This window comes from Rosa rugosa, chromosome 7 (genome assembly GCF_958449725.1).
Source record: "Rosa rugosa chromosome 7, drRosRugo1.1, whole genome shotgun sequence".
Lineage (NCBI taxonomy): Eukaryota > Viridiplantae > Streptophyta > Magnoliopsida > Rosales > Rosaceae > Rosa > Rosa rugosa.
Window position 1 is genome coordinate 31,169,238 of NC_084826.1, and position 25,969 is coordinate 31,195,206.

Below are 25,969 nucleotides of genomic sequence, written 5' to 3' on the forward strand. Positions count from 1 at the left end.
CTAGTTTGGATACGAGAAGAGCTGACAAAGGGTCTCGTCCCCTGTCAATCAAGTGAGCTGAGCTCCGCCAAAATCGTTCCTCTCTTCACCTGGTCATGTTCCAAAGGAGTTACCGAAAGGAGAAGAGAAATATCCCTAAGTCCAAAACGTTTTTTCTTGTATGTTGCGTCACTTTATGTGTTGTACTTGTTTTTGTTTTGTTTTGAGTCTTAGGATGCCCTTTCAACTGTCTGTGAAGGGTTTCAATCTCCAAATTTATGGCTAAAATAAAAAATAAAATAAAATAAAAAAGTCATAAATACAACTCTTAGGGGGCAATTCTAAGTGTTCCTACACTCGCAAAGCTACTAAGCCGAGTCAGCGGCTCCAGAAACTTTTTCTAGCTTTGCCCTCGCAGGAAAGGCTGAGCTCAAGGGAAATGTGAGAGCCACCATCGTGACCGCCACCTCCATCGGAAGTAGTCTTCATGTTGCCAAAGATGTCCTCACCATGCATGGGGAACAGAGGAAGGGTTTCAATCTCCATGTTCATAGATCCATAACCACCATAGTTCCCCATCTGCCCGTTAAAAGCAATCACACCAGCTGAAGAAGCAGAAGCAGATGCAGAAGATCCGAAGTTAATATACTGATCCTCAGGTTTCCAATTGGTACCATTGTCATCACCAACAAGCCCTGATCTTTGCATGGGCACATGAACATCCGAAGTGGACCTCTTCTTCCGCTTCTCCCGAGCCCTTTGGTTCACGAACCAAAAATAGACGTTCTTGAACTCGATCTTGCCGTACCATTTCAGCTGGAGACAGATCCTCTGAATCTGCTCTATAGTTGGGGACCTAACTCCCTTATTGTAGAAAAGCTCCTTGAGGATTCTTATCTGATCTGTAGTGGGATTCCACCTGTTCTGCCCTCGCAGCATGTTAGCACTACTCCCGGCTGCTTTGTTGCTTCCTCCATCCTCGGTTGGTTGCTGGGTTTGTGGTTCCATTGGTGAAGGGTTGAGAGAATGCGAGAATTGAAGAATGGTGATGACAAGTAATTAAGAAAGATTGCTGTTAGAATTATTGGGAAGGACTGAAGATCTGTGAGAGAAGGACTGAAATTGACAGAGAGATGTTCGTAAAAAAGGAAGGGTATTGTTGAGGATCTGAAACTCAGAGGAAGGTTTTTTTGGCGTGAACGTTCCCATCCCCATAATGCACCTATTTATAGGAACAGGGCATGCAAATCTCCACCCTTGGACGGACAGTCTCGGAAAAGCATTTCCACCTGCTGGATGGTTAAAGAGTCAAACCGATGTCAGTAAAGCGTGATTAAAGTTGCCCTAAATCTCGGAAAAGAATGGATTATTGGCACGAGGGAACCGAACGGTTTTCGAGGAGGTAACTGTTCTATTCACGAGATTATTTTTTCACGACTGTGGTTTTTCAACAAGTGATTAGTGCCTTAAATCTCGGAAAAGAAGGAATTATTGGCGCTAAGAGTTTTGAGTTGGGAGCCAGCAAGTGGATCCAAAAGATACATATTTTCTCAAAACGTAACCCTCGTCGCAAGGCTCTTTTTGACGCTGAGCATATTTTAAAAGTTCATATTATTTTCAATATACAACTATGGGGGCCTATATTTGGGGCTTTGCGAGACACAATTATTGACTTCTCACGGATATTTGGATATCAGGATAAGAAAATATTATTATATTCATAAAGTGGCTTTGCGGCCAAAAGCAGTACATTCATTACAAAGCCAAAAGTGGCTAGAATACAAAACATGAATCTTCGGATATCTTCCAAGCCCCCTCAATTGGAAGCAGCTATGGAATCCAACGCCGGGTTGAGCCGCGCCATTATCTCCTGGAGGGGCAGAGAGTGAAGGAACCGAATATCAGCTTGAATCTCTGCACCCCCTCTAGCCTTGGTAACCACCATTAGCTGGACGTGAAGTACAGGAACAGCCATTCTGTAGCTTGAACCTATTCCTTCAAAGAGTCCATCCCTTCTCATCCCTCCAAGATTCTATCAAGAAGAGAAAGGGGGAGAAGGAGGTGAGAACCAAAGCCCCTTCCATCTGGAGGGCACAACACGGGCCGGGTCCAGAAGGAAGGAAGCAGAGGAGGAAAGACGAACCTCAATTTGGCTTCCCTCCCTTCCCCGATTTGCTCCAAGTGGGGGATCCTAATAAAGATGATCTCGCATGATCGTGGATCTCACACTCGGAGCCCCCTCGTGTTTCTAAACCAATCTGAAGCCTGGCATTATTGTTGCAAGATTCCAGAAAGGCGAAACAAGGGGTTGCCTAAGATTACGCCATAAGGCCTAACCCAGGCTTAAGATTACGCCATAAAGCCTAAAATTTAGAGGCTAAAGGTCATTTCATGAGGGGAAGATTTGTGAAGAAGGAGAAAGAGAAGCAAGCACTGAAAGGCCATTTCTTGAATGTTTTAGAAGATTTGTTGTGAGTATTCCCTGCCCAAAATACAACTATTTATAGGGACTTCAGGCAAATCTCCACCCTTGGACGGATGGTTAAAGAGTCAAACCGATGTCAGTAAACCGAGATTAGTGATTCCAAATCTCGGGAAAAAAAGGGACTAGTAGCATGTGAGGAGCGGTTTTTGAGGAGTTAGCTATTAAAAGAAGGGATTATTGGCATGTGAGGAGACCGACCGGTTTATGAGGGGGCCTACAAAGATTGGCCCGCAAAGCTCAATTTCAAACAAAGTTCCTCCACGTGGCGTTTCACCGCAATGGCACCAGCTTCGGTCTAAGTGGGTCGATCTCTGATACGGGCCAGGTTGCGGTCCATTTCTTCAGAAGCAGCCAAAGGTTCATCGAGTTGGGCTTCTTCTGCAACAATCGCATTCTCAACAGAGAGCCAGCGAACAAGGCAGATACTTGTTGCTATGCACATGGCGAAACTACCACCAAGGAAGAGAAGGATCCTCATTCGCGATCAAAAGCAGTCTCATTCGCATGGGGGGCACGCTAAAGTTATGATCTCCTACAACCTGCCCAAGTTTCGCCAGATCCATGGGGGGCAATAAAGTTGGCAAAGGAAGCGTCAGTTCATGACAAAGGCAATTCAGTAGTGGCATTCAAGCTTTATGGCCTATTTAGAGGCCTATATGGAAACAGTCAAGCCAATACAAGTGGCTTTGGAACAACGACTTTGAAGCAACGACATTATAAGAGTAGTGTTGATTCAAGACCTCTTTAGTCAAGACGAGGACCTTCGACTTCGAGGTCTGGGGGGCAATGTTTGGACCCAAAATGAACATTTTGGCCTGACAAGGCATGTGTTGGAGAAATTGAGCCAATGTCAGTGGCTCAAGCTATATATTGTCGACAAGCTCGAAATATATATTTAGAGGCTAAATAAAGCCTACTATGGAAGCATGGAAGCATGAAAAGTTAACTTTAGCACATTTTCCTACTTCGGCTAGGAGAAACCGAGCTAAACAAGGAAGGAGGGGCGGCAGACTAACCAAATGAAATCTAAATGAGCTAAAACTTTCCAGATTAATTCTAGAAAGCCCAAGGATCATTTCTTATGAAGAGTGCCAGAGCTAGATTTGAGTGGAAGGCCTTCAAACAATCAGTCCAGTTTTCTACAGAAGCAAAACTGGAAAACTGGAATTATCCGACACATGATCTTGAATTAGCTGCGGTAGTACTTGCACTTAAACTTTGGAGGCACTATTTATATGGAGCTCGATGTCAAATCTTTACGGACCACAAGAGTCTTCAATATTTACTTACACAAAAAGAGATAAATCTGAGGCAAAGAAGATGGTTGGAGTTGATTAAGGATTATGATTGTACGATCGAGTATCATCCGGGAAGGGCCAATGTGGTAGCTGACGCTCTTAGTAGGAAATCCTATCCTTCCCTGTTACCCTCCCCTTCCTTGTCACATTTGAGAACAGTCCGGGTTCCACTTCTTTATGAATTGCGAGCTACAGGAGTTAATTTGGAAGTGACTAATGAATCTGCAGCCTTAATAGCCAGTTTCCATGTGAGGCCAATCCTTATTGACAAAGTACGAGAGGCGCAACTGCATGATGAAGCTCTACAAGAATTGAGAGAGGCAGTAGAGAATGGAGCTAGAGAAGGCTACATTGTCAGAGGGGATGAAGCTTTGATGTTCGGGAATAGAATCTGTGTACCCGATCAGGATGATCTTAAACAGGAAATACTAGAGGAGGCTCATAGTTCTGCTTATGCCATGCATCCTGGCGGAACCAAAATGTATCGGACTCTTAAGGAATACTATTGGTGGCCTAACATGAAGAGGGAAATTGCAGCTTATGTAAGAAGATGTCTAGTGTGTCAACAAGTGAAAGCAGAAAGACAAAAGCCCTCAGGTTTATTACAGCCATTACCGATACCAGAATGGAAGTGGGAGCACATTACTATGGACTTCGTATCAGGGTTACCACGTAGTCGAAATGGTCATGATAGCATTTGGGTATTTGTGGACCGGCTTACTAAATCCGCACATTTCTTATCTGTCAGCAAGACTTATAAAATGGATAAATATGCAGAGTTATACATGAATGAGATAGTGAAACTCCACGGCACACCTGTCTCTATTACTTCTGATCGAGATCCCCGCTTCACTTCAAAGTTCTGGCGTGAGCTAATGGAGGCTTTGGGCACTCAGTCTCAGTTTAGTACCGCATTTCACCCGCAAACAGATGGACAGACGGAAAGGACCATTCAAACACTGGAAGACATGTTGAGAGCTTGTGTTTTGCAATTCAAGGGGAATTGGGATAATCATGTCGCATTGATAGAGTTTGCGTATAATAACAGTTATCACTCCAGCATTGGCATGGCTCCTTATGAAGCCCTTTATGGCAAACAATGTTGTACCCCTCTATGTTGGAATGAGGTAGGAGAAAGGAAACTTATTGGTCCAGAATTGGTACAAATTACGACTGAAAAGGTCAAAGTGATCAAGGAAAAACTTAAAACGGCTCAGAGTAGACAAAAGAGCTATGCAGATAACAGAAGGAAAGATTTGGAGTTTCAAGTTGGTGACTGGGTATTTTTGAAGCTATCTCCATGGAAGGGTATTGTAAGATTTGGGAAACGCGGAAAGCTTAGCCCTAGATACATCGGACCGTATGAGATCACGGAGCGGATTGGTGCAGTTGCTTATCGTTTAGCACTACCTCCAAGATTATCCAGAGTACATGATGTTTTCCATGTCTCCATGCTTCGCAAGTATGTTGCTGATCCCTCTCATGTTCTACAAGAGCAACCTATCCGATTGAGGGAAGACTTGACATATGAAGAAAAACCGGTTCAAATACTTGATAGGAGGGAGCAGATACTCAAGAACAAAACAATACCCTTGGTCAAAGTGCTTTGGAGTAATCATATGGTAGAAGATCGAAGCTACTTGAGAGCCAGAAGAGCAAATGAGAAAGCAGTATCCTCACCTATTTGCTAACAGGTATGTTAATTTCGAGGCCGAAATTTTCATAAGGGGGGGAGATTGTTACGTCCCGAACCTAGAATTAATGATTTACTCACTATTTGGACGGTAATTGTCGAATACTTTCAATTTTTACTTTTTATCGACATTTAGTGGCCCTAAAAGTTGACTTTTGTTCGGGTCAAAATTTGAGGAAATGTTCTTCATGAAAGTTGTAGGGGACGTTAAACCGAGCGCATGCATATGTGGTGCGTAAAAATTGGACTTAGTATGTGAAAGTTATGGCCGAAAATGTAAAAGTTACTGTTCATGGTAATTAATATATATATGGAAGTTACTGTTGGTAGATTTCCATTTTCGGAAATTCTACCTAGCTAGCTCGGTAACTCTCTCCTCTTCCTCCCATTCGGCCCGTTTTTCTTCCTTCGATTTCTTCCCCCTCCGGCCGACCCACGACGAAATCCGGGCATCCCCAAGCTCGTCTCCTTCCCCTTGACGCATCAGTGGTGGTATTTTGTGGAGATTTGGCCGGAGGAGCTCGATTTTAAGCTGGGAAGGTTACTGTAGCAACTTGTGGTTTTTGCCGATTTCCGGCGATTCCGGCCATCTCCGGTCACCAACCGGCGTCGAAGGTCGGGTTTTTGCTGGAGATCATTTCCCCTAAGGTCTTGCATTCCAATTTGCCGTGTAGAGGCCGAATCAACAACCTAGGGTTCTTGAATTTCTGGGTTATCTTCGCCGACCGAATTCGACCATTTCCAGGTAAAATTGGGATGTGTTATAGTTGAGAAAATTGATCAGTGGGTTGAGTTGTTGCTGTACATGGAATTTGGCAGCCGGTTGTGGAGGTTGGTACCGGCGCGTGGGTGCCACGCGCCTCCACTGTTGGTGGCGTGTGAGACGGTGTTTGGCCAGTCTTTAACTTCTGTTGTTGAGCTAAATAGTCAATTATACATTTAGTTTCATAGTTGCAGCTTTGGGATAGAATTGGAGAAGAGTGAGTATGGATTTCGATGTTTGTTCAAGGGTGGAAATTGTTAATTGAATTACAAGGAATCCATCCATCGGATTTCCTTGATTCTACCCTAAAGCCCATACATTAAGGGAATGACATTAGTGAAGAAGTTTGGGAGGTTTTGGGCATATAAAGACAATGTTAGGGTTTGGTTTTTGTTTATCGTAATTTAGTTTTCCATCCAGTAATTATGGGTTTACGAACGTTATTTTTGTTTGGACCTGAATTTAGCTACTCTCGCGTACGATCATGTTTAGAAGAAATGAGACTGAGTTGGCACCCAATCAAGACAAATAGTTTGCAGAGTCATACGACCGAGGAAAAAGTGTCGGTCGGTTACCCAGCTTGATCTGGGGTTTTAGGAACGGACGACCCAAAATCAGGGAGTTGGACCATGCGGCCATATATTTGGTTTAGTCCAGGTTCAAAAGGTCGGTTACTCATGTGGGCCGAAATGAAAATTAATGTTCGGCCAAGTTTAGGCAACAACATCGGATGAAGAGTCCTCACATGGAAGGAGTTCAAGTCAATCCGTGATTGTAATTGTGAAGATTTCGGATATCAACCAAGTCAGAGTTTTACGAAACGAATAAATCCTAAAAGGAAGGGGAATCCTACTTCAATTCCACGTCTTGGAGGACAAGTTAGCTAGGGTTTTTGACTTGTATATATAGCACATTGTAAATCATTGTAAAAGGTCCTGCACCACACAAACAAATCAGTATACAACTTTTACACAAACTTCTCTTACTATCTCATAGGTACTTTGCCTCGATTCAACTTTTATAACTTGTTCTAGTTTCTTATTTCAATTCAGTACTTTACATTCAAGCACCTTACTTTCTTGTTCTTTATTTATCCGCACTTTACTTTTCGCACTTAGAATCTTCGTCCGTTGATCTCTTTCGGCCAGTCCGGATTGGATCAATGCGATTTGCTGTTCACACACATATCATCTCACAACGCTTTGACAACCGAGTCCACTTCACCTTCGTCTTCACCGTGGTTTGCGAGTACCTACACCCAATAGATCTCTCGCTTGTCACCCGAACCTTTGAGTTTACTCAAGAAGTGAACGTGATAGAAGATCCCGGTCAGGATTGACGCCTAACCGAAGTCCTTGCAACAGAGGCATCAGAACCTAACGGCCGAGAGGGTTCCTTCCTCGGCCTACAATCATTTGAAAGAAGTCAGACACAAGCGCAAATCATATCTAAACCTCGCTTGGCCATTCGACCGCGAGTTGGCACGCCCGCGCTATTTCAGAAGGACGATTCAACCACAAGTCCCTCGGCCCTCATTTCGGCCGAGACGATTTTGAGGCAAACAATTTTGTACAGGACGTGAGGAGGATTCCCTCGAGGAGGGTTCGGATCGACGGCAGGCTTAGCCGTACACAGTGAGTGGACTTTTGTTTTCAAATAATGATGCATGCATTTATTTATTAAAGTATGCTCTATTTAATTGACATATTACATTTCGAGCTTATGATTTATTTTCGGAGATTGATTTCGCTTTACCCCACATAATTGCTTTCGATCGTGATTTGTTTCCGAAGTTGGTTATGATTTATAATCCTATTCGACGAATTATTATTTCCGATGTGATTTCCAGATTTATACTATTTATATTCGTCGATTTGAAATTTTATTTTCGAAATGAGTTTCGGTGGAGTAAATCTTCATGTTTATTTATCGATTTTCGATTTTGGCATTGGGAATGCCTCATTGACCATCTACTTATTCCTTTAGCGTGTGGGACACGCTGTTAATTTATACGACTCTACGAGAATTTCCGGGTACGGTTGGGAATCGTACCCTTGTTTTCTTTATTCATGGGACATGGGGAAGCCTTAAGGATTTATTGAATTTGAATGGTTTTTACCCACCATACCTGGGTCGCTATATTTTATTGCTAGCTAGCCTATTAGTACTCCTCCCTGCTTACTATGTGTTTGTGGGTGAGTAAGAGCAGAGCATGGGATGCTCCAGAGTGTGGGACACTCCGACCCGAGCCTGGGAGGCTCCCTTCTTTCGTATGGTGAAATTTCTTCCCCATATTTTATCGTTACTGACTAGCGGGGCTAGTCCGATTTCTTTTAACCAGCGGGGCTGGTACGTTTTTCATGAGTTTTTGAATTTAAAGAAATACATTTTTATAAACGTTGCATGCATCGAGATTTTATAAATATAAATCTGTGGAAAAGTATAAACTGTTCTTCTGTTATGCTTATTTATTTTGTCCACTCACGCTAACGTTTTTATGTACTTTCCCCCTGGGCCCTTTGGTTTCAATTGCCTAGATCGCAGCGTTGCTGACCGGCTTAGGAGTGGAGGCTAGCACCACATTTGCCATCTATCCTCAGTAGGTTATTTATTAACCTACTTTATGTATCATATTTCTAGTGTGTTCTATAGATTGCTCTGATTACCTTAAAAGGGTTGGATTTATACATTTGTATAATTATGAGTGTATGGGAGTTGTATAATATTGGAGGAAGTTGAAAGATTTGATTTGCTGGGTTGTAAATTATATAAGTGGATATGTTTGTGTAGTACGATGTTTATATTTGGAATTTGCGGATTGTTGCTAGGAAGCAGGGTGGCTTCAAGCATAGAAATTTATTATACTTAGAAGTGTTTTCAACAGGTTTAGGGTTGCCACTTTTAGGGGAAGTTCTGTCGAATTTTCCCGAAAGGTGGGCCCCGCAGGTCCATCTTGGAGTTAGGAGGGTAATTCCGGGGTGGGTCCTGACAGATTATAAGGACCAGAACGTCCAGAAGTATCCCTAAGATTAGGGTTTCGCTTTTGGCTCCCTCTCTTAGGGGCGCGACTATAATTGGATTCCGAAATATGCTCTGTTTCCACAGATCTCGAATTATAGTTCTTCACAAGGATGTTCTCATGCTTTTCAGCGAAATTCATAGCTCCAATGAGCTCATGAAACCTTGTGATCCGTCCTGCAGTAACATCGATTCGATAGTTATTAGCAACTATCAATGCAGAGACAGGGAAGGTAGAGAGAGTCTTCTCAATCAACATCGCATCTGTGATCTCTTTACCACAGAATTCCATTATGGATGTAATGCGAAGTGCTTCCGAGTTGTAGTCAAGAACTGACTTGAAATCACAGAAGCGGAGGCTATGCCATCACACTTCTATGTCAGGAAGCAGGGAGTCACGGACGTTGCCAAATTGTAATGCCCCGTACCTTAAAATTTTTACTAGTTACATTGTTACCGTTATTGACCGAGAAGTTGACTTTTTCTTTTGTCCGTTGAGTTAAGAAAATTCTTTGAGAATGTCGTAGTATACGAAAAATCGAGTTTATGGACACGTAGTTTGTTTAAATCGGAGTTATATAGAGAAATTTGTGACCAAAAGGGGGAAGTTACTATTCATAGTTGTTGTTTTAAATAAATTTCCATTTTGGGAAAGAGGAGAGAGAAGTCAAAGCAGCTTCAAATCGGGACAGACCTGACCCCCCTCCTATTTTCTTCTCCTTTTCGCCGTTTCTGGTTTTCCGGTGATTTCGTCTCCGTCCGGCCACCTCAGGACGTACCGCTTGGCATGGAATGATCCTCTCCTCCTCCTCTCCCTATCCATGTAAGTTTTTCACCTTGGGTAGCTTTGATTTTGGAAATTCGAAGAGAAATTCCCAGAAATGGGAAATCGGAGATTTGATTCGATCTCCGGTTTTCCGGTGGTTTCCGGCCGGATTTCTTTGGGGTTTTGGGTGCTGGGGTGATGCTAACCTTCATCCCTAACCTCTTGCAGCTTCTCACGGCCGATGGAGGAAGAATTGAAGGTGTTTGAGAACGTGAACATTGGCATGAACAGTAACTAACGAATTCTTGGTTTTTGTTTTGATTTTTCCGGCCAAATCGTTGGGAATTGTTGGTTGATGCAGGTATAGAAATTGTTGGGTGTGTTGTGGAGATGATTTTGAGCTTGTTAGGTTGGCCGGATTTGGGGGTTGGTGTGGTGGCATGTGAAGCCACGTGTCGCTGCTGCTGGTGGTGGTGAGGAGGCTCGGTCAGTCCCTCCAAAACCCATTAATTTAATCTTTGAGTTATGTTTTAGACTTGAGGTTGTTTGGGTATTGAAATTGCTTGAAAATTTGATGTTGGACATGGTTTATAAATTTTATGGTTTAAATCTCTTCGTTAAATGCTAATGGTGATAATTCGGTATTGAATTATTTTGTTGAGAAATTGGAGATGGGATTGTGGATTGAAAAGGAAAAATTAAGAGAGAATTTGGAGAGTTCGGAAAGGGAATTTTTTTTTATAATTTGGTGGTTAATTATGGTTAAGGAATTGAAATTAAATTGGCTAAGTTATCGAAACAATCTTTGTGAAGATTAAAGATTAAGCAAGGGTGTTGAATCGTTAAGGGGAAATTCCATATTCGGGAATTTAAAATCCTAAATTGAAGAGTGGGATTTTTTAGAAGAATTTATGAGTAAACAATATTAATTTTTGAGGGATTAAGCTTTGTTTCTTAGACTAATTCCTTATTGAGGTTAATTATATCCTGCCAATTATTACAGGACGTACTGAGCCCTCGAGCGAGGAGGACATGGGCAGGCAGCAGGATTAGCTGCGAGACTCACCTGTGAGTGGACTTTTATTTTGTTTAAATGATGCATTCAGCATGGCATTAAATTTATAACTTGATTATTGTTTGGATAAACGTGGTTTTCGTGGAAAGAAAAGAGTTTAAAGAAACGAGTTGGCAAGGAGGCTATTTTTCGGCGCATGCGTACATTACCTAGTCGGCAGTCCCCTCTAGGTAATGGTCTGGTCGGCAGTCCCCTCCGGTAAGTCATCTGGTAGGCAAGTCCCCTCTAATCACCGCCTTCTATATTCCGGTCGGCAGTCCCCTCCGATGCGTCATCTGGGCGGCAGTCCCTTCCAGATGGCATGAGATGACTAGACAGTAGTCCTCTCTAGTCATCGAACGATTTTTTCATGAAAGGATGGTTTTCAAAGAAATGAGTTGGAATTGTTTTATAAATCTCGCTGCATGTCGGATTTTATTAACTACAAAACGGGAAAGCATTCAAGTATTGGTTTCATAACTTATTTTAGTTTTGTCCACTCACTCTAACGGTTTTTAAATGTTTTCCCCTGGGCCCTTCGGTTTCAAATGCCCAGATTTCAGATTTGCCGAGATCGCGTCCAGGAACTCGGGGCATAGGAATCAGCGCTTCGGTTTTGACTGTAGGTTATTACTTAACCTACCTTGTATGATATCGGCTTAATTATGTAGAGCTGCTCTGATAACCATTTCAATTTGGAGAATGTTAATGCTTGAGAATCTATTATCGTATTGAAGTTAAGGTGGCATTTGTACTTTCGGAATGTAATATATACACTTGGAATGTAAATCTTGGAATGTATTTATGAGTGTGAATTTAGTTAAGCATGTCCAGGTTTGAAATTTTTGGGTAGCCCATTTTAGAGGAGGTTCTGCCGATTTTTCGGTAGGATTTTACCTAACGTGGGCCCCACAGGCTCATATCAGGGTTTCGGGGTGAAACTTGGGTCGGGTTCTGTCACAAATCTTTCTTCGAATGAGACCCACAGCCTTCTGGGGTCTTCTTCATTCATACACTCGTACTGGAGTGAATCATCCATATGACGAGTCATTAGAATGATGGCTTTCACCTTATTTGCCTCTAAGGCTGCTCTATTTGTTTCCAAAGCTTGAGCTTGCTCAACAGTTAGCACGTCCTGACTATGCTCGAGAATCATATCCAGGATTTCATCGGCCTTGAGATGCTGGCGGACATCACGAACCCACCTGTGATATCCAGAGCCAGTTGTTCCCAATGGAGCAAAGTCCAATTTGTTTAGGTTACTCATCCTGAAAGAGAACAAGAAAAAGGGTTAGTTTTGAAGAGGAAAAAGCTACTACGAAAACATGTAAATTAGGAATTTTTGAGCATAATCGCTTCCAAGAAATTAGGAATTTCTGAGCGTAATCGCTTCCAAGAAATTTAATTCCAAGAGGTATTGGATTAGATCGAAACAATGACGTAAGTGGTCGCTCATAAATTCTCTACAAACTCTAAGGGGGGTGTATTCAATTAGGAGTTTATAGGATTGTTTTGTATTTTAAGAGTCCTTTAAAATCTTGTGGTATTCAATCAAGATTTTAAAAAGTCCTTTAAAATCCTGTGGTATTCAATCAAGATTTTAAAAAGTCCTTTTAAATCTGATGGTATTCAAAAGCCCAACGATTTTGAAAGATTTTATTAGATGCTTGATTTTGTAGGATTCTAGGGTGCTTGGTATAAATACCAAACCCTATCAGAAATCCACCCTCTAGACGTGAGATTTTAACGCCTTTTTTTTTTTTTCCTCTCGCACTCTGAAGATGAAAAGACGTCAAAGAGAGAAGAAGATCTGACCTGAGAAGACGAACTGACCTGGAGCTGACCTCAACCTGTGAATCTTGTGGAAATCATCACTTGTTAAAAATGTATTTTTGATACGCATGTTCAATGTTGATTGCAATGATTTTGGTTATTAATTTGATCAGGTTAGAACGTTTATGCAGACATATTATTCTTCTTTTTGACATTGAAATTAAGGACGTTTTTATTTGATTTGCTCAAGGATTTCATGTACCTAGATTGCGTATTATGTGTTGGATTCTGCATATTTGGTTTGATATTATACTTGCCTTCTTTTGGGGCTTTTTCTTTTTTAGGCTGAAATTTATGTTTGGTTTTGTATTAGACTATTGAGCTTATAGAAAGAGTGATGTCCTCATTAGAAACTAATAAAGTTATCCTTATTTATACCAATGAGAATGACAAGGGTTAGTTTGCATCCAAAAATATGTTGTTGCTGTTGAAAACAATACAGATCTTGTTTTTGTGATCGGGTGCACACAAATGAGGTGGTCAACTGTTGGCGCATACACTCGGTAGCTTTAGAATTATGCCATTTAAATCCATATATATATATATATATATATATATATATATATAGATATAGAATTATGCCATTTAAAATATAAGATTAATTTCAATTTACCGCCCTGAGGTTTGGGGGTGTCATCATGTCACCTCTTCTATTTTCAATTTTGAATTTTTACCCCCCAAACTTTCCAATTTCAATAAGCTGTGTCCAATTTCTACTATTCCGTCCAAATTGGACGTTAACTCTGACGATCGGACCCACTTTGAGGTTAAAATGGTCATTTCAAGACAAAAAAAACTATAAAAAAAATAATAATAAATTCTATTTTTTTGTTTTTTTTTTCTTCTGTTTCTTTGTTTTATTTATTTTTTTTTTCAACCTATACACCACAAGTTATAATAGGTTTATAAAAACAAAAAGATACTCTAGGAGGCTAGGTGGTTGAAAGCCGCTCGCTGGTCTACGATATTTGTGATATATCTCTGATAAAGTGAAGAATTTTAGGATATATCCCCAATAAAGTGAAGAAATATCTGTAAAAAAATGATTTTACACTTTATCTGTAAATATTTGTAAAAAATGATTTTACACTTTATCTGTAAATATCTGTAAAAAATGATTTTACACAGATATTTCTTCACTTTATTGGGGATATATCCTAAAATTCTTTACTTTATCGGGGATATATCCTAAAATTCTTTACTTTATCGGAGATATATCACAAATATCGTAGACCAGCAAGCGGCTTTCAACCACCTAGAGTATCTTTTTGTTTTTATAAACCTATTATAACTCGTGGTGTATAGGTTGAAGACAAAACTAAAAAAAAAAAAAAAAACGAAGAAACATAAATTTTTTTTTTATAGTTTTTTTTTTGTCTTGAAATGACCATTTTAACCCTCAAAGTGGGTCCGATCGTCAGAGTTAACGTCCACCAATTTGGACGGAATAGTAGAAATTGGACATGGCTGATTGAAATTGGAAAGTTTGGGGGGTAAAAATTCAAAATTGAGAATAGAGGGGGGTGACATGATGACACCCCCAAACCTCAGGGGGATAAACTGAAATTAATCCTGAAATATATATATATATATATATATATATATATATATATATATATATAAAATTTGAAACAGCTATGCACTAAATATGCATTTCTCCTATTTTAATTAAAAACAGTATTGAAGATGATACTGAACACTTGATAAATATAAAAGATAGACACCTGAATTACATTAAGAAAGTGCAAGAAATATAATAATGAAGTAAGGGTGTCTTACTGTTAGCCAAATAGCTACCCTCAAGTATAAGGGGTATAAGTAATATTATATGAATTTAAGAAAGGTTGTCGAACCCACGAGGATTGGATTCCTTTCACTAGCTAGGGTGTTAACCTAAGGAGAGCTAGAATATGCAAATGTACAATCACAAACCTAAATTCACAAGGAAATCTAGGCTCATGGTGAGTATGTGCATTGTGATGATAGTTAAATTGTTTGTTGGATAGAGTGGTGAACCAAATTAAAATAAATGCTCAAATGTAAACTAAACTACTCTAAACTAAACTAGTAATATAATGGATAAAGTTAGGGGTTAGATTGTCTACCACTAACCTCCCTTGCAAGTATTGAAGTTCAAATACAAGTGATGCTATTCTATTTTCCCAATTACCCTCTTTACATCCGGATAAGACTACAAAGGTTTAAACTCCTTTAATGGTATCAATTCCAACCGGATATGTCTAGAATTAACTACCTAAGAACAAATCCTATTACCGGTTAAGTCTCAATTCATTGTTCCTAGATGCATAAAGCTTTGAGTTTAGATAATCATGCAAGCAAACCAATCTTAGATCTAGGTGATTTTAACTCACAACCTTCACATGCACATAGAGGATGCTATCATGCTATCAATGCTCAAGGTTAACTACTCCCTAAACACTTTTTCATGAGATGACAAACACAACACATCCAAAGTAGTTAAGTTTGAATGAATGCATTCACTTCTTGAATTAGCATATGAAGATGAAAATCACAAATAACATCAAACGTCAATTAAAACATCAATTCATACAAGTTTGGCTAGGGCTTTCAACCCTAGCCCTAACAAAGTAACTACTCACTCATAATCATACAAATTAGCATCAAATCTATAAAGTACATCAAGGTAAATCAAAGAGTTAAGGAAAGAATGAACTAGTTGAAGCTTGACAAATCAATGGCTAGCTCCTCATTTGTTTTCCTCTTTCAATGCTCCTTGAATCCTCCTTGATGGTGGAATTGATGGATGATAAACTTCTTGACGGTGATGATGAATGAAATGGTGATGATGAATGAAATGGTGATGAAGATATGATGCTCCTTTGGCCAACTTTTAATTTAGTGGTAGTGATGGAGGTTGAGGAGTATGGATATTATAGGTTTGGATTTTGGGATGTGGAGATGGAGGTTTTGTGAAGGAGATGAAGAGAGAAAGAAGATGTAATGGGGTGGAATGGGTCATGCCTTAAGAGTGTGATGAAGGGATGCTTATATAGAGAAGAGAGAGAGGAGTAAAATGATGAATGGAAGCAAAAGGAGCAGCTCAAGCATTGTAAGAAGCATGGAGATGGAGTATGAGAGTGGTAATAGATCCTAAAAACAAGGGAAAATGGTATGGAAGAGATGGAGTAAAAAGAGGGAAGTAATGATGAGCTATGAGAGTGTAGAGTAGAAAAGATGGCTAAGGGAGAAGAGAGGAGCAGCTAGCTCTCTTTATTATGCATGGGAAGCATGAAAATGAAGAGTGTTGGAGTGGCATTGTGACAGGTCCCACCCCAGATTTCACCCTGAAATCCGAAGTGGCCCTGCGGGGCCCACCTTAGAAGAAATTCTTCCAAAAATTTGGTAGAACTTCCCCTAAAATGGACAACCCAAAACCTGTAGAAAGAAAATTTACACTTCTAAATCACCCATCCTTATTCTCCTGGAGCTACTCTGCTCCCCAAATCACAACATCATCAAACTCAAATGACACAACACGCAACTTGAATAACATTAATCTCACCGGTAATCAGAGCAATTCTAAAAGAAATGGTAGATAAGGAAGACCTAATTCAAAGGAAAACGCGGAAGCCATGCTGTTGACTATGCCTCAACTCCATGTACGTCCGACCTCAACTAATTTCGCCTGCAAACTGGGCATCTGAAACCGAAGGGCCCAGGGGAAAGTAATTGAAAAACACGTCAACGTGAGTGGACAAAAATAAATAACTAAATATATAATTTAAAAGAAATGAAATTGTATTACTTTCCCACAGATTAAATTCGTAAAACTTCGATGCATGCAACGTTTATAAAACGTATGTCTTTAACACTCGGAGTCTCGTGAAAACATACCAGCCCCCGCTGGTTAAGAGAATCGGACTAGCCCCGCTAGTCAAGTAACAAATAAAGGATATGGGGAAGAGATGTCACCATACGGGTAAAGGAACCTCTAACCTCAACTGCCACCCACACATAGATTGTGTGAGGAGGAGACTAATGACCTCGACTACCACTCACGTGAGGAGGAGAATAATCTACCTCGACTGCCACCCACAAACACAAAGTAAGTGAGGAGGAGAACTAGTAATTAGACCCCGGTATGGTGAAGAAAACATTCAAAAATCCCGAAAAATTCAAAAGACTTCCCCAATCTCTCACGAGAAAAATAACCATTCCAATGACGTGGCCCCGCACGCCAAAATATTCTCAAATCCGTAACCAAATCTAGAAATTAGTACGAGCACAAATTCTTTCAGAAAATCCCATTTCCAAAAATATTCCAGAATATCTCAAAATTAGCTACTAAATATAAAATATAATCCGGAAATCATCTCAGTAAGATAAATCGTCGAAAAATCACGTAAATCATATTTCCAACATATAATCATATAATCCCAAAACCAATTCCGAATCTCTCTTGAAATCTCAAGAATTGATAATTAATGATAAAAGAAATTTCCGGAAATTATCACGGAATAATAATAAGGTAAATATCACATAAATCAAAATTCTCAAATCGAGCATAATGAATCTTAATTTCAAAAGTTCAAACCAATAAATTAATTAATAATCCAAACTAAAATAAAATGCTCGATAATTAAATTGATAAATCAATAAAATAAAAATTTGCTGAAATTAATTTGCATGCATCAATTAAAATCAAAAGTCCACTCACAGTACTATTTAGTCGTTCACGCGTACGAGTTCCTTCATCGAGCAATAGCTCGGTACGTCGCCCTGTACACAATTATTCGTACATAAATAATTACCGGACGGAAAATAATTTTACGATAATCAATAATTAAATCTCAAAACCCATAACCTCAACTTCTCCAATCCTCTTCCACATCCAACCAAACTTCACCAACACTGCCCACTCGTCGATTTCAGACTATATAACAATTATGGAGGAAATCCGACAATCGGATTCACGATTAACATTAACCGAAATCCAAATCTTTAGAAATTTATAACCGATTCATAACTCCACAAATCCTCACCAAACTTCATATATAAGCTCTATGATAATTATAGAATTTAACTAGCCAGAAAATGAAATTAAAAAGCTACCCTAGCCGCCGCTACCGCCGCCCACAGTGGTGGCGCCGCCGCCCCTGCCACCAACTCCGATGGCCACCAAAATTTGGCAGTAGCACCTTCTCAACACACCCATTAATTCTTTCAACTGTGACCAAGTTAGAAAATGAGCGGAAGTACCTCAACAATTAAGGGAAAGATTGAACCCGAACTGTGAATAGTAACCTCAAACTTCAAACCGTCGATTCTACCTCCACACTGCAAATCGTGGCTCAAGGCTAGGGGCAAAATGTTCCTTGGCAAAAACCGCACCTTCGATGCCGGTTTGGTGGCCGGAGACGGTCGGAATCGCCGGGAATCGACGAAACTTCCAAACTGCTACAGTGATATTCTTGGCTTCGATTCGTCATCTATGGTGAATGATAGGGTGAAAGGCATATATGGATAGAAACCTTATTTCAAGACGAAGAGATAGACACCAATTTCATGGCCATAGGTGGCCGGACGAGGCGGCGGTGACACCGGGAAGTTACATCGGCGAGAGAGGAAGAAAACTGGAAATTTTCGGGGCTTTCCCCAAATGGAAAGTCCAAATTTCTATTTATACACATAAATTCCACAAAATTACAAAACTGCCACTAATCTAAAACCCTTATAACTTCTTCGTTACAACTCCGATTTTTACGTACCACATATGCACGCGCTCGGTTTAACGTCCTCTACGACTTTCATGAAAAACATTTTCTCAAATTTTGACCCAAACAAAAGTCAACTTTTAGGGCCACTAAAAGTATCGAAACAAAGTAAAAGGTGAAAGTAGTTGTCGTTTACCGTCCAAATGACTAGTAAACGGGTAAATTGAGATACGGGACATCACACATTGGGTCACCCAAGTCAAGGTGACAAGCATGGGAGAGAAAGGATGCCTATTATCCAAAAGATAATCTGATAGATTAATCTTGCCATACTCTTGTAGGATTCTTCTAGGGCTCTCCTTGATAATTTCAGCATCATAGACCTTCCAAAAATGCACAAGAAATCCGCCCAAAGAAGGTTCTAGGCCAAACTGCCATGTTTTGACTTTGTTTTATGCTTCTGAAGCTTCCTTCAATTGAATCTCCAATGAGACTTCGGAATTGGCCTTCGACTTCTTCATACCAAATGTTCCTTCATGAGTGTAGATCATCCTGGTAAAATTTCAGAGCTTAATTCATCGTGGTTTGGCCGGAAATTCTGTCGGAATCAGTACATGTCCTGTTTTGCCGTTTATGTCTTTTATTCAGAAACTTGGACTGATCTTTTGAAGGGCTTCCACTCCGAAATAGCTCTTTCACTCTTCATAAGAAATTATCTTTAGGATGTCTAGAATGGATATGGAAAGTTTCAATTCATTTGAAGTTCGTTTGATCAGGCTGTCGCCCCTCATTCCTTGTCTAGCTCGCTTTCTCCTAGCCGAAGTATGAAAATGTGCTAAGGTTGACTTTTTAGTACATTTCCATGCTTCTCCATCATTTCCTAGCATGATAAGGAAAACATAATAAATATATATAAATAAACACAAAGGTTAAGCAAAAGTACAAGATTAGGGGAATAATGGAATTGGATTGGTCAACATTAAATTGGACTTTAGAACAAGTAATTTCCATGTTTTAGGGCACAAATATGTATATGAATTATGATCCAACACTTACTCGAAATGCAAGCGAGTTGTTCAATCTTCGCCATGCGTCATTGAGGAATGTGATTGAGAGGATATTTGGTATCTTTAAATCATGGTTCACAATTTTCAAAACCGCACCTCCATTCCCATATCAAACACAAGTAGAATTGGTGTTAGTTTGTGCAGGACTACACAACTTTCTTGGCAAAGAATGTCGTGAGGATGAATTTCCTGTTGAACCAGAAAATGATTCATCATCTCCATCCTATCTAGATATGGAAGATGAGAATCTTGAACTACTTTCTCAAAGTCTACAACGACAAAGAGCGGAGGCTAATGCTTGGAGGCTTACTATTGCTAAAGCTATGTGGGAAGATAGACCGCGAAATGATGATGATAATGGAAGTCAAGAGAATAACAATGATACTCAAGACAATGAGAATGAGAATAATGAGGAACATATGGATGACGGGGAACAAGAAGGTAATGATGATAATGAGGTTGGAATGGATGAGTATGCAGCTTTCTAATGTACATTTTTAATTGCCTTTGCATTTTTCATAATGTATTCCTTTGGTTGTCTTTACATTTTTCCTAATCTATTTTGACATACATAATTTATTGTTATTGAACTTTTTTTTTTCAAGTCATAAGAAGGAAAATTCTACAAAATGTTAACGTATGACATGCATACAATTGCCTTAAAAGTGGTAATTTGAGTCCTCAAAATAGTAATATTAGTCCTCAAAGTGGTAACATGAGTCCTTAAAGTGGTAAATTTTCTTAGTTACCACATGAGTTCTCAAAATAGTAATATTAGTCCTCAAAGTGGTAACATGAGTCCTTAAAGTGGTAAATTTTCTTAGTTTACCATATGAGTCCTCAAAATAGTAATATTAGTCCTCAAAGTGGTAACATGAGTTCTTAAAGTGGTAAAAATAGTTGATGTATGAGAAATGTTAACATACTATAGCTTTACCCAAATTATTGTATTATGTTTGTCCAAAAAATTATAGTATTCTATTATGTTCTTTATTCAATTATTGTTAGAAGGACAATCCATGCACTTATGAAATCCAAACAAATCTTGCTAATACAATACATTAAAATCTGTTTAAATCCGTGTGGAATTAAAACAATCCACGGATTTTGTAGAATCCACGAAAATCCACGGATTATAAAAATTCAATCAGAATCATTTAGAATCTGGATTGAATACACCCCCCTAAGTTTGGAGATCTCAACAAGCTCCAAACTTGGAGTGAGCACGAACCCCCACAGTTCGGCTTAATTAGGTCTCCCTTACGATGAAGAAAGGGGGGTAGAAGAAGGGAGTTTACAAGTGCCCGAGAAAAAGAAGAGAAATTGAATAAAAACTCAAAAAATGAGAACTTTTAGTAAAAAATACATTGAAATAGGTCGCAGGAAAATTTGGCCGGAAAAAATCTCACCAGAAAAGTCACCGGTCGCCGGAGCTGAAGTGGCAGTGGGGTCCGTGCTGACGTGGCAGTGAGGTCCGGTGCTGACGTGTCAGTGGGTCCCTGTGTTGACGTGTTATTGGGTCCCTGTGCTGACGTTGCTGTGGGCCACGATGCTGACGTTGCTTTGGGCCACGATGCTGACGTGGCAATGGGTCCTTGTGCAGACTTGGCAGTAGGCCTCTGAGCTTGGGCTTCTGGGCTGCCTTCTTTTCCTTTTTTTTTCTTTTTCTTTTCTTCTTCTGCCAATTTTTCTGCAGGCCAGTTCAGTAACTTCTAGACCGGTTTTTAGAGTTCTGTTTCCAATTCTTGGATCCTGGGATCGAGACGCTGCTGGTGGCAAAATTTGGTAGCAATCGGAGGTCTGGAAGGTGGTGAACTAGTGCAGGGATCCCTTTTTTTTCTTCTTGAAGGGCTAGTCCGATACTTCCAATGGCCGGTTAGGTGGTTTTCCGGCCGGTTCCGGTGGTTCTGCCGTCGGTTCTGGAATCCTGGGATTGAGGGCTTCAATATATGCGGCGGTGGTGGCTAGGGTTTCAGGGTTAGGGCTTTGTGCTGATAATATGTGTAAGGAAAACCAAAATTGGGAGAGAATTGAGTCGTACTTTCATTGACAATAGGGTCCTCTTTATATAGAGGACTACGAGACATAGAATCAGAGTTGTACAAGAAAAGATAATCCTACAATTAATCGGATATTTATGAATATCTCCGAGAATTTCTCTAATTCAAAACCCTATTACAACTAGGTCAAGTAACCTAGAGTTTGGGCCAAACACATATTCTGGATTTACTTGAATAAATGGGGTATTAGGGAAGAGTTCCTTAGAGTGTTTTGGATAGGGAGAATTAAAAAAACTTAATGGGGTAAGTGGGAAAAAAAAATCCCTAGAAATGGGGTAAATGGACAAAAACTTTTATTTTTTTAGATCTATATGAGTAGATCACCTCTGCAAATTTTCAGCCAAATTGATAACCATTAGGACATTCAAAATTGTGATTTACAATTATAAACATGAACGGTTCAGGTTAGACAGATTTGGTTCATCCATTGATTTAAACTAATTCGATACATAAATGATCATCAATTTGGCTGCAAATTTGCAAATTGGATCTATACATTAGGACGAAAAAACTAAACGGTCGAGATATCAAAATGCAATTGAAAAGTAGGTCCCAAAAGGGGTCCCTATATATATTGTAATATATATATATATATATATATATATATACAGAAAGGTTCGAAAGAGGACGTCCATGAAATAATAAAACTGCGGACGAACAGTTCTCAGCCGTTGATCGGTTTAAATGAAAACCAATGGCCCAGATGAGAAGCTTCCAATAACAATCACGTCAAATAGTCTTGCACTTCAAACCCAACTTTCACTCCCAACGATAAAACCAAAGTTTTCTCTAGTTCTCTAGCCAAAATCCATGTCTTCTCACAATTGACGCTTGAAACTCATCTCAAGTTGCACGATTATTGCAACCCAAGGTTTCTTTTTTTCCTCTTTCTCATGAAAATTGTAGTTCTCTTTTGGTCCCGACCTCCCTTGGAGTTTTCGCGCCAAAAATTGGAAACTTGGAAGCAGAGGAACACATCTGGAGTATGGGTTCTCTCTTTTTTCTGATTTGTTTGATTTCCAATTACAAAATTTAGGGTTTTACCATATTTGAGACTTTTCTTCTTTCTGTTTCTGGGTTTCTTCTTTCTTTCTTTTGTCGATGTTTTGGTGTTTTCATTGATTGTCTTATGTATCTTTTTTAGTTTTAGGCAGCAATGAAAAGCATTCATGGGTAATTTGCATATTGACATTGGTTGAATTTCTATCTTTTCTTTTCATCGGCATTGCTTACTGACAAAAGTAAGTTGGGTATATGTGTGCTTTTCAGTTTCAATTATATGGAGTTAGAGGATGATCAGGTTTATATTCCTCAAGTAAAGGCAGAGCTGATGCCTAAATTACACCAAGAGTTTGAAACAATAGATGATGTTGCTGCTTTCTACAATAGATATGCAAAAGAAGCAGGGTTTAGTATCAGAAGTCATTCTAGTGCAACCAACAAAGATAATATCCAACTTATGAGGAAGGAGTATGTCTGTTATAAGCAAGGAACTTCCAAAGTTGAAGGAGAAAAATGTAAGAGAGGATTACTAAAAGTGGGTTGTAAAGCAAGAATTGCAGCTGTGAGAAAGAAGGAGTCTGGAAGATATGCAATCTCTATATTTGTCGAGGGTCACAACCACCCATTAACAAGCCTGCCTAGAGTACATTTGTTGAGATCTCACCATCGTGTTTCAAAAGTTAACACAATTCTATCACAGCAACTAAGCTTGGTAAATGTTCAGAAACATACACAGTTTGAATTCTTTGGTGTTCAAGCAGGTGGCATTCAAAATATTGGTTGTACACAGCGTGATCTGTATAATTATGGAAGAACTTGTCGTGAAGAGAAGAAGGGGCATGATGGAAATCTATTGTACATGCATTTTCAGAATGAGAAAGAAAAAGATTCTTCTTTTGTCTATACAATGGAGTCAGATGAGGAAAACAAAGTAACAAGGTGCTTTTGGGCTAACTCAATTTCAAGACGAGCTTACAACTTTTATGGAGATGTGGTTATCTTTGATACTACATACAAAACAAATCGGTATGGAATGATTTTTGCACTATTCACTGGTGTTAATAATCATAGGCAGACAATCATCTTTGCTTGTGCATTCTTAAATGATGAGACAGCCGATTCTTTTGTTTGGTTATTCAAGGAACTTCTAAATGCTATGCCAGGAAATGCACCAAAAAATGCCCCCAAAATGATTATTACTGACCAAGATCCTGCTATGACTAAAGCCATTTCAGAAGCACTCCCACAAACATTTCATAGATATTGCAGTTGGCACATTCTAAATAAATTTTCTGAGAAGCTAGATGCGATTAAATATCGGGATTACTACCAAGAGTTTCATAGCTGCATATGGAATTCAAGTAGAAGAGAGGAGTTTGACTCAAGATGGATTGAAATTATTGAGAAGAGTGGGTTGAGTGATAACAAGTGGTTGGAGTTAATATATGAAATTTGTTCGTCATGGATACCAGCACATGTAAATCATGTTTTCTCAGCAGGAATGTCAAGTAGTCAAAGAGCAGAGAGTCAACATTCTTTCTTCAAGAATTATGTTTCTGATCAGAATTCGTTGGTGGAATTTATGGTTCAGTTTAAGAGAGGACTTCTTCACCAACGCCATTATGAGTTAGAGGAAGATCATATTAATATTGATGAGAAGCCAAAAACTGTCATGTCCCTTGACATAGAAGATCATATGGCTAAGGTTTATACACGTAAGCTATTTTATGAAGTTCAAGAACAGTTGAAAGAGAGCTTCAAATATAAACTAGAACTTCTAAGAGAAAATGTCACTCATTGCATGTTTAAGGTTATGCGAAAGAACATTGATACTTGTAAATATCGTGGACTGACTTACAAAAAAGCTTCTGATTTTGCATCATACAGTTGTAGAAAGTTTGAGAGTGAAGGGCTTCCATGTCGGCATGTTTTGACATATTTGATTAAAATCCAAGATGTTGATAAATTGAATATTCAGTACATCTTGAAGAGATGGACTAAAGCTGCAAGACAAAGTCTTGTGTTAGATTCTAATGGAATGGAGGTAAAAGATAACAAAGCTTTACTTGCAAGGAGGACTAAACTATTCCAGCATGCTATAGATGCAATTGATAAGGCAATGGTGAGTGATGAGGCTAGTCAGCTCTTTATGGAATGCTTGGATGCTTTCTTGGAGAATATTAAAACATTGATTGGTAATGAAAGTGGACAAAGTGCAGTAGTTTTGGAGACCAAGATTGATGCTATTCAGCAAATTTTTAATGAACCAAATCAAGTGAGGGCTAGAGGGTGTGGGAGAAGGTTGAAAAAAGGAAAAGAGAAGAGGAAAGTTAAGGTAAAGGAGAGTCAAGGTAGGCAATGCCATGGATGTGGACTATTTGGTCAGTCACATGACAAAAGAAATTGTCCAACACTTCATGGAAAGTAAGAATCTATAGTTAATTTTATTTGAGATTATTGTTTATGTCAACAATTTTATTGCTTGATATTTATCACTTTATTTTTGCTTATTTTTTGTTGACCTGCTATTAACAAAGATGGGGAGTCAAGTTCCACCAGTATGGATGAGGATGGTTGTTCATCAACAGGTGAATTCAATACATGTAATGGGTTCCAGACTTTTTTGTTTGATTGGTTAGTTGTTTTATTGTTATAGCTGACAGTCTATTAACATTTTGTTTTGTAGAATAATCTGTCAGATGCACCAGTTCACTACCAGCCAACATGCTCTCTGTGAATAGGCCAAATGGTAGTAGATTTTTGTAGGTAATGGTTTCAATTGTGAATGGTTAGTTGGATACTCAGAAGATTTTTGGAACATTGGTTAAAAATAGGCTCATTGAAATTTTGTACATGATCAGTCTTGTTTTGTTTTAAAATGCTAGGCTTAGTTATAAACTGATGTGGACTGATCTATTATCCTTGTTTGTGTAATGGTTCCAGAAAATATGATGCTAGCCTTAGTTATGAACTGATGTGGACTGATCATGTTTCATTTTGTTTGTGTAATGGTTCTAGAAAATATGATGTTTCATTTTGTGTAATGGTTCCAGAAAATGAATAAGGAACTATGGGATCAAAAGTGCAATTCTGTAGCTGTATGCAAATTTAGACTCGGGGACTAAAACAATCTTGTTTCCAATAAATGTCTGCTGATAGCAAAAATAACAAATTGCAGGAAAACAACAACCACAAGTCCACAACCAAGAAAGCTAACCTTTCTCCAGAATAGCACAAAGCTTTGTGTTCTGAGAA

At 39.2% G+C, this 25,969-nt stretch overlaps 1 protein-coding gene and 1 long non-coding RNA gene across 2 annotated transcripts; both read left to right on the top strand.

Annotated features, from left to right (window-relative positions):
• Positions 1–9,921: 9,921 nt before the first annotated feature.
• Positions 9,922–11,254, top strand: LOC133720530 (uncharacterized). The gene is made up of 3 exons (XR_009851921.1): positions 9,922–10,059; positions 10,231–10,488; positions 11,006–11,254. It is a non-coding gene; the product is annotated as an uncharacterized LOC133720530 (long non-coding RNA).
• An 11,737-nt stretch (positions 11,255–22,991) lies between these two features.
• Positions 22,992–25,142, top strand: LOC133723168 (protein FAR1-RELATED SEQUENCE 5-like). The gene has a single exon (XM_062149992.1). The coding sequence runs from the start codon at positions 22,992–22,994 to the stop codon at positions 25,140–25,142; it is 2,151 nt and encodes a 716-aa protein (XP_062005976.1).
• Positions 25,143–25,969: the final 827 nt, after the last annotated feature.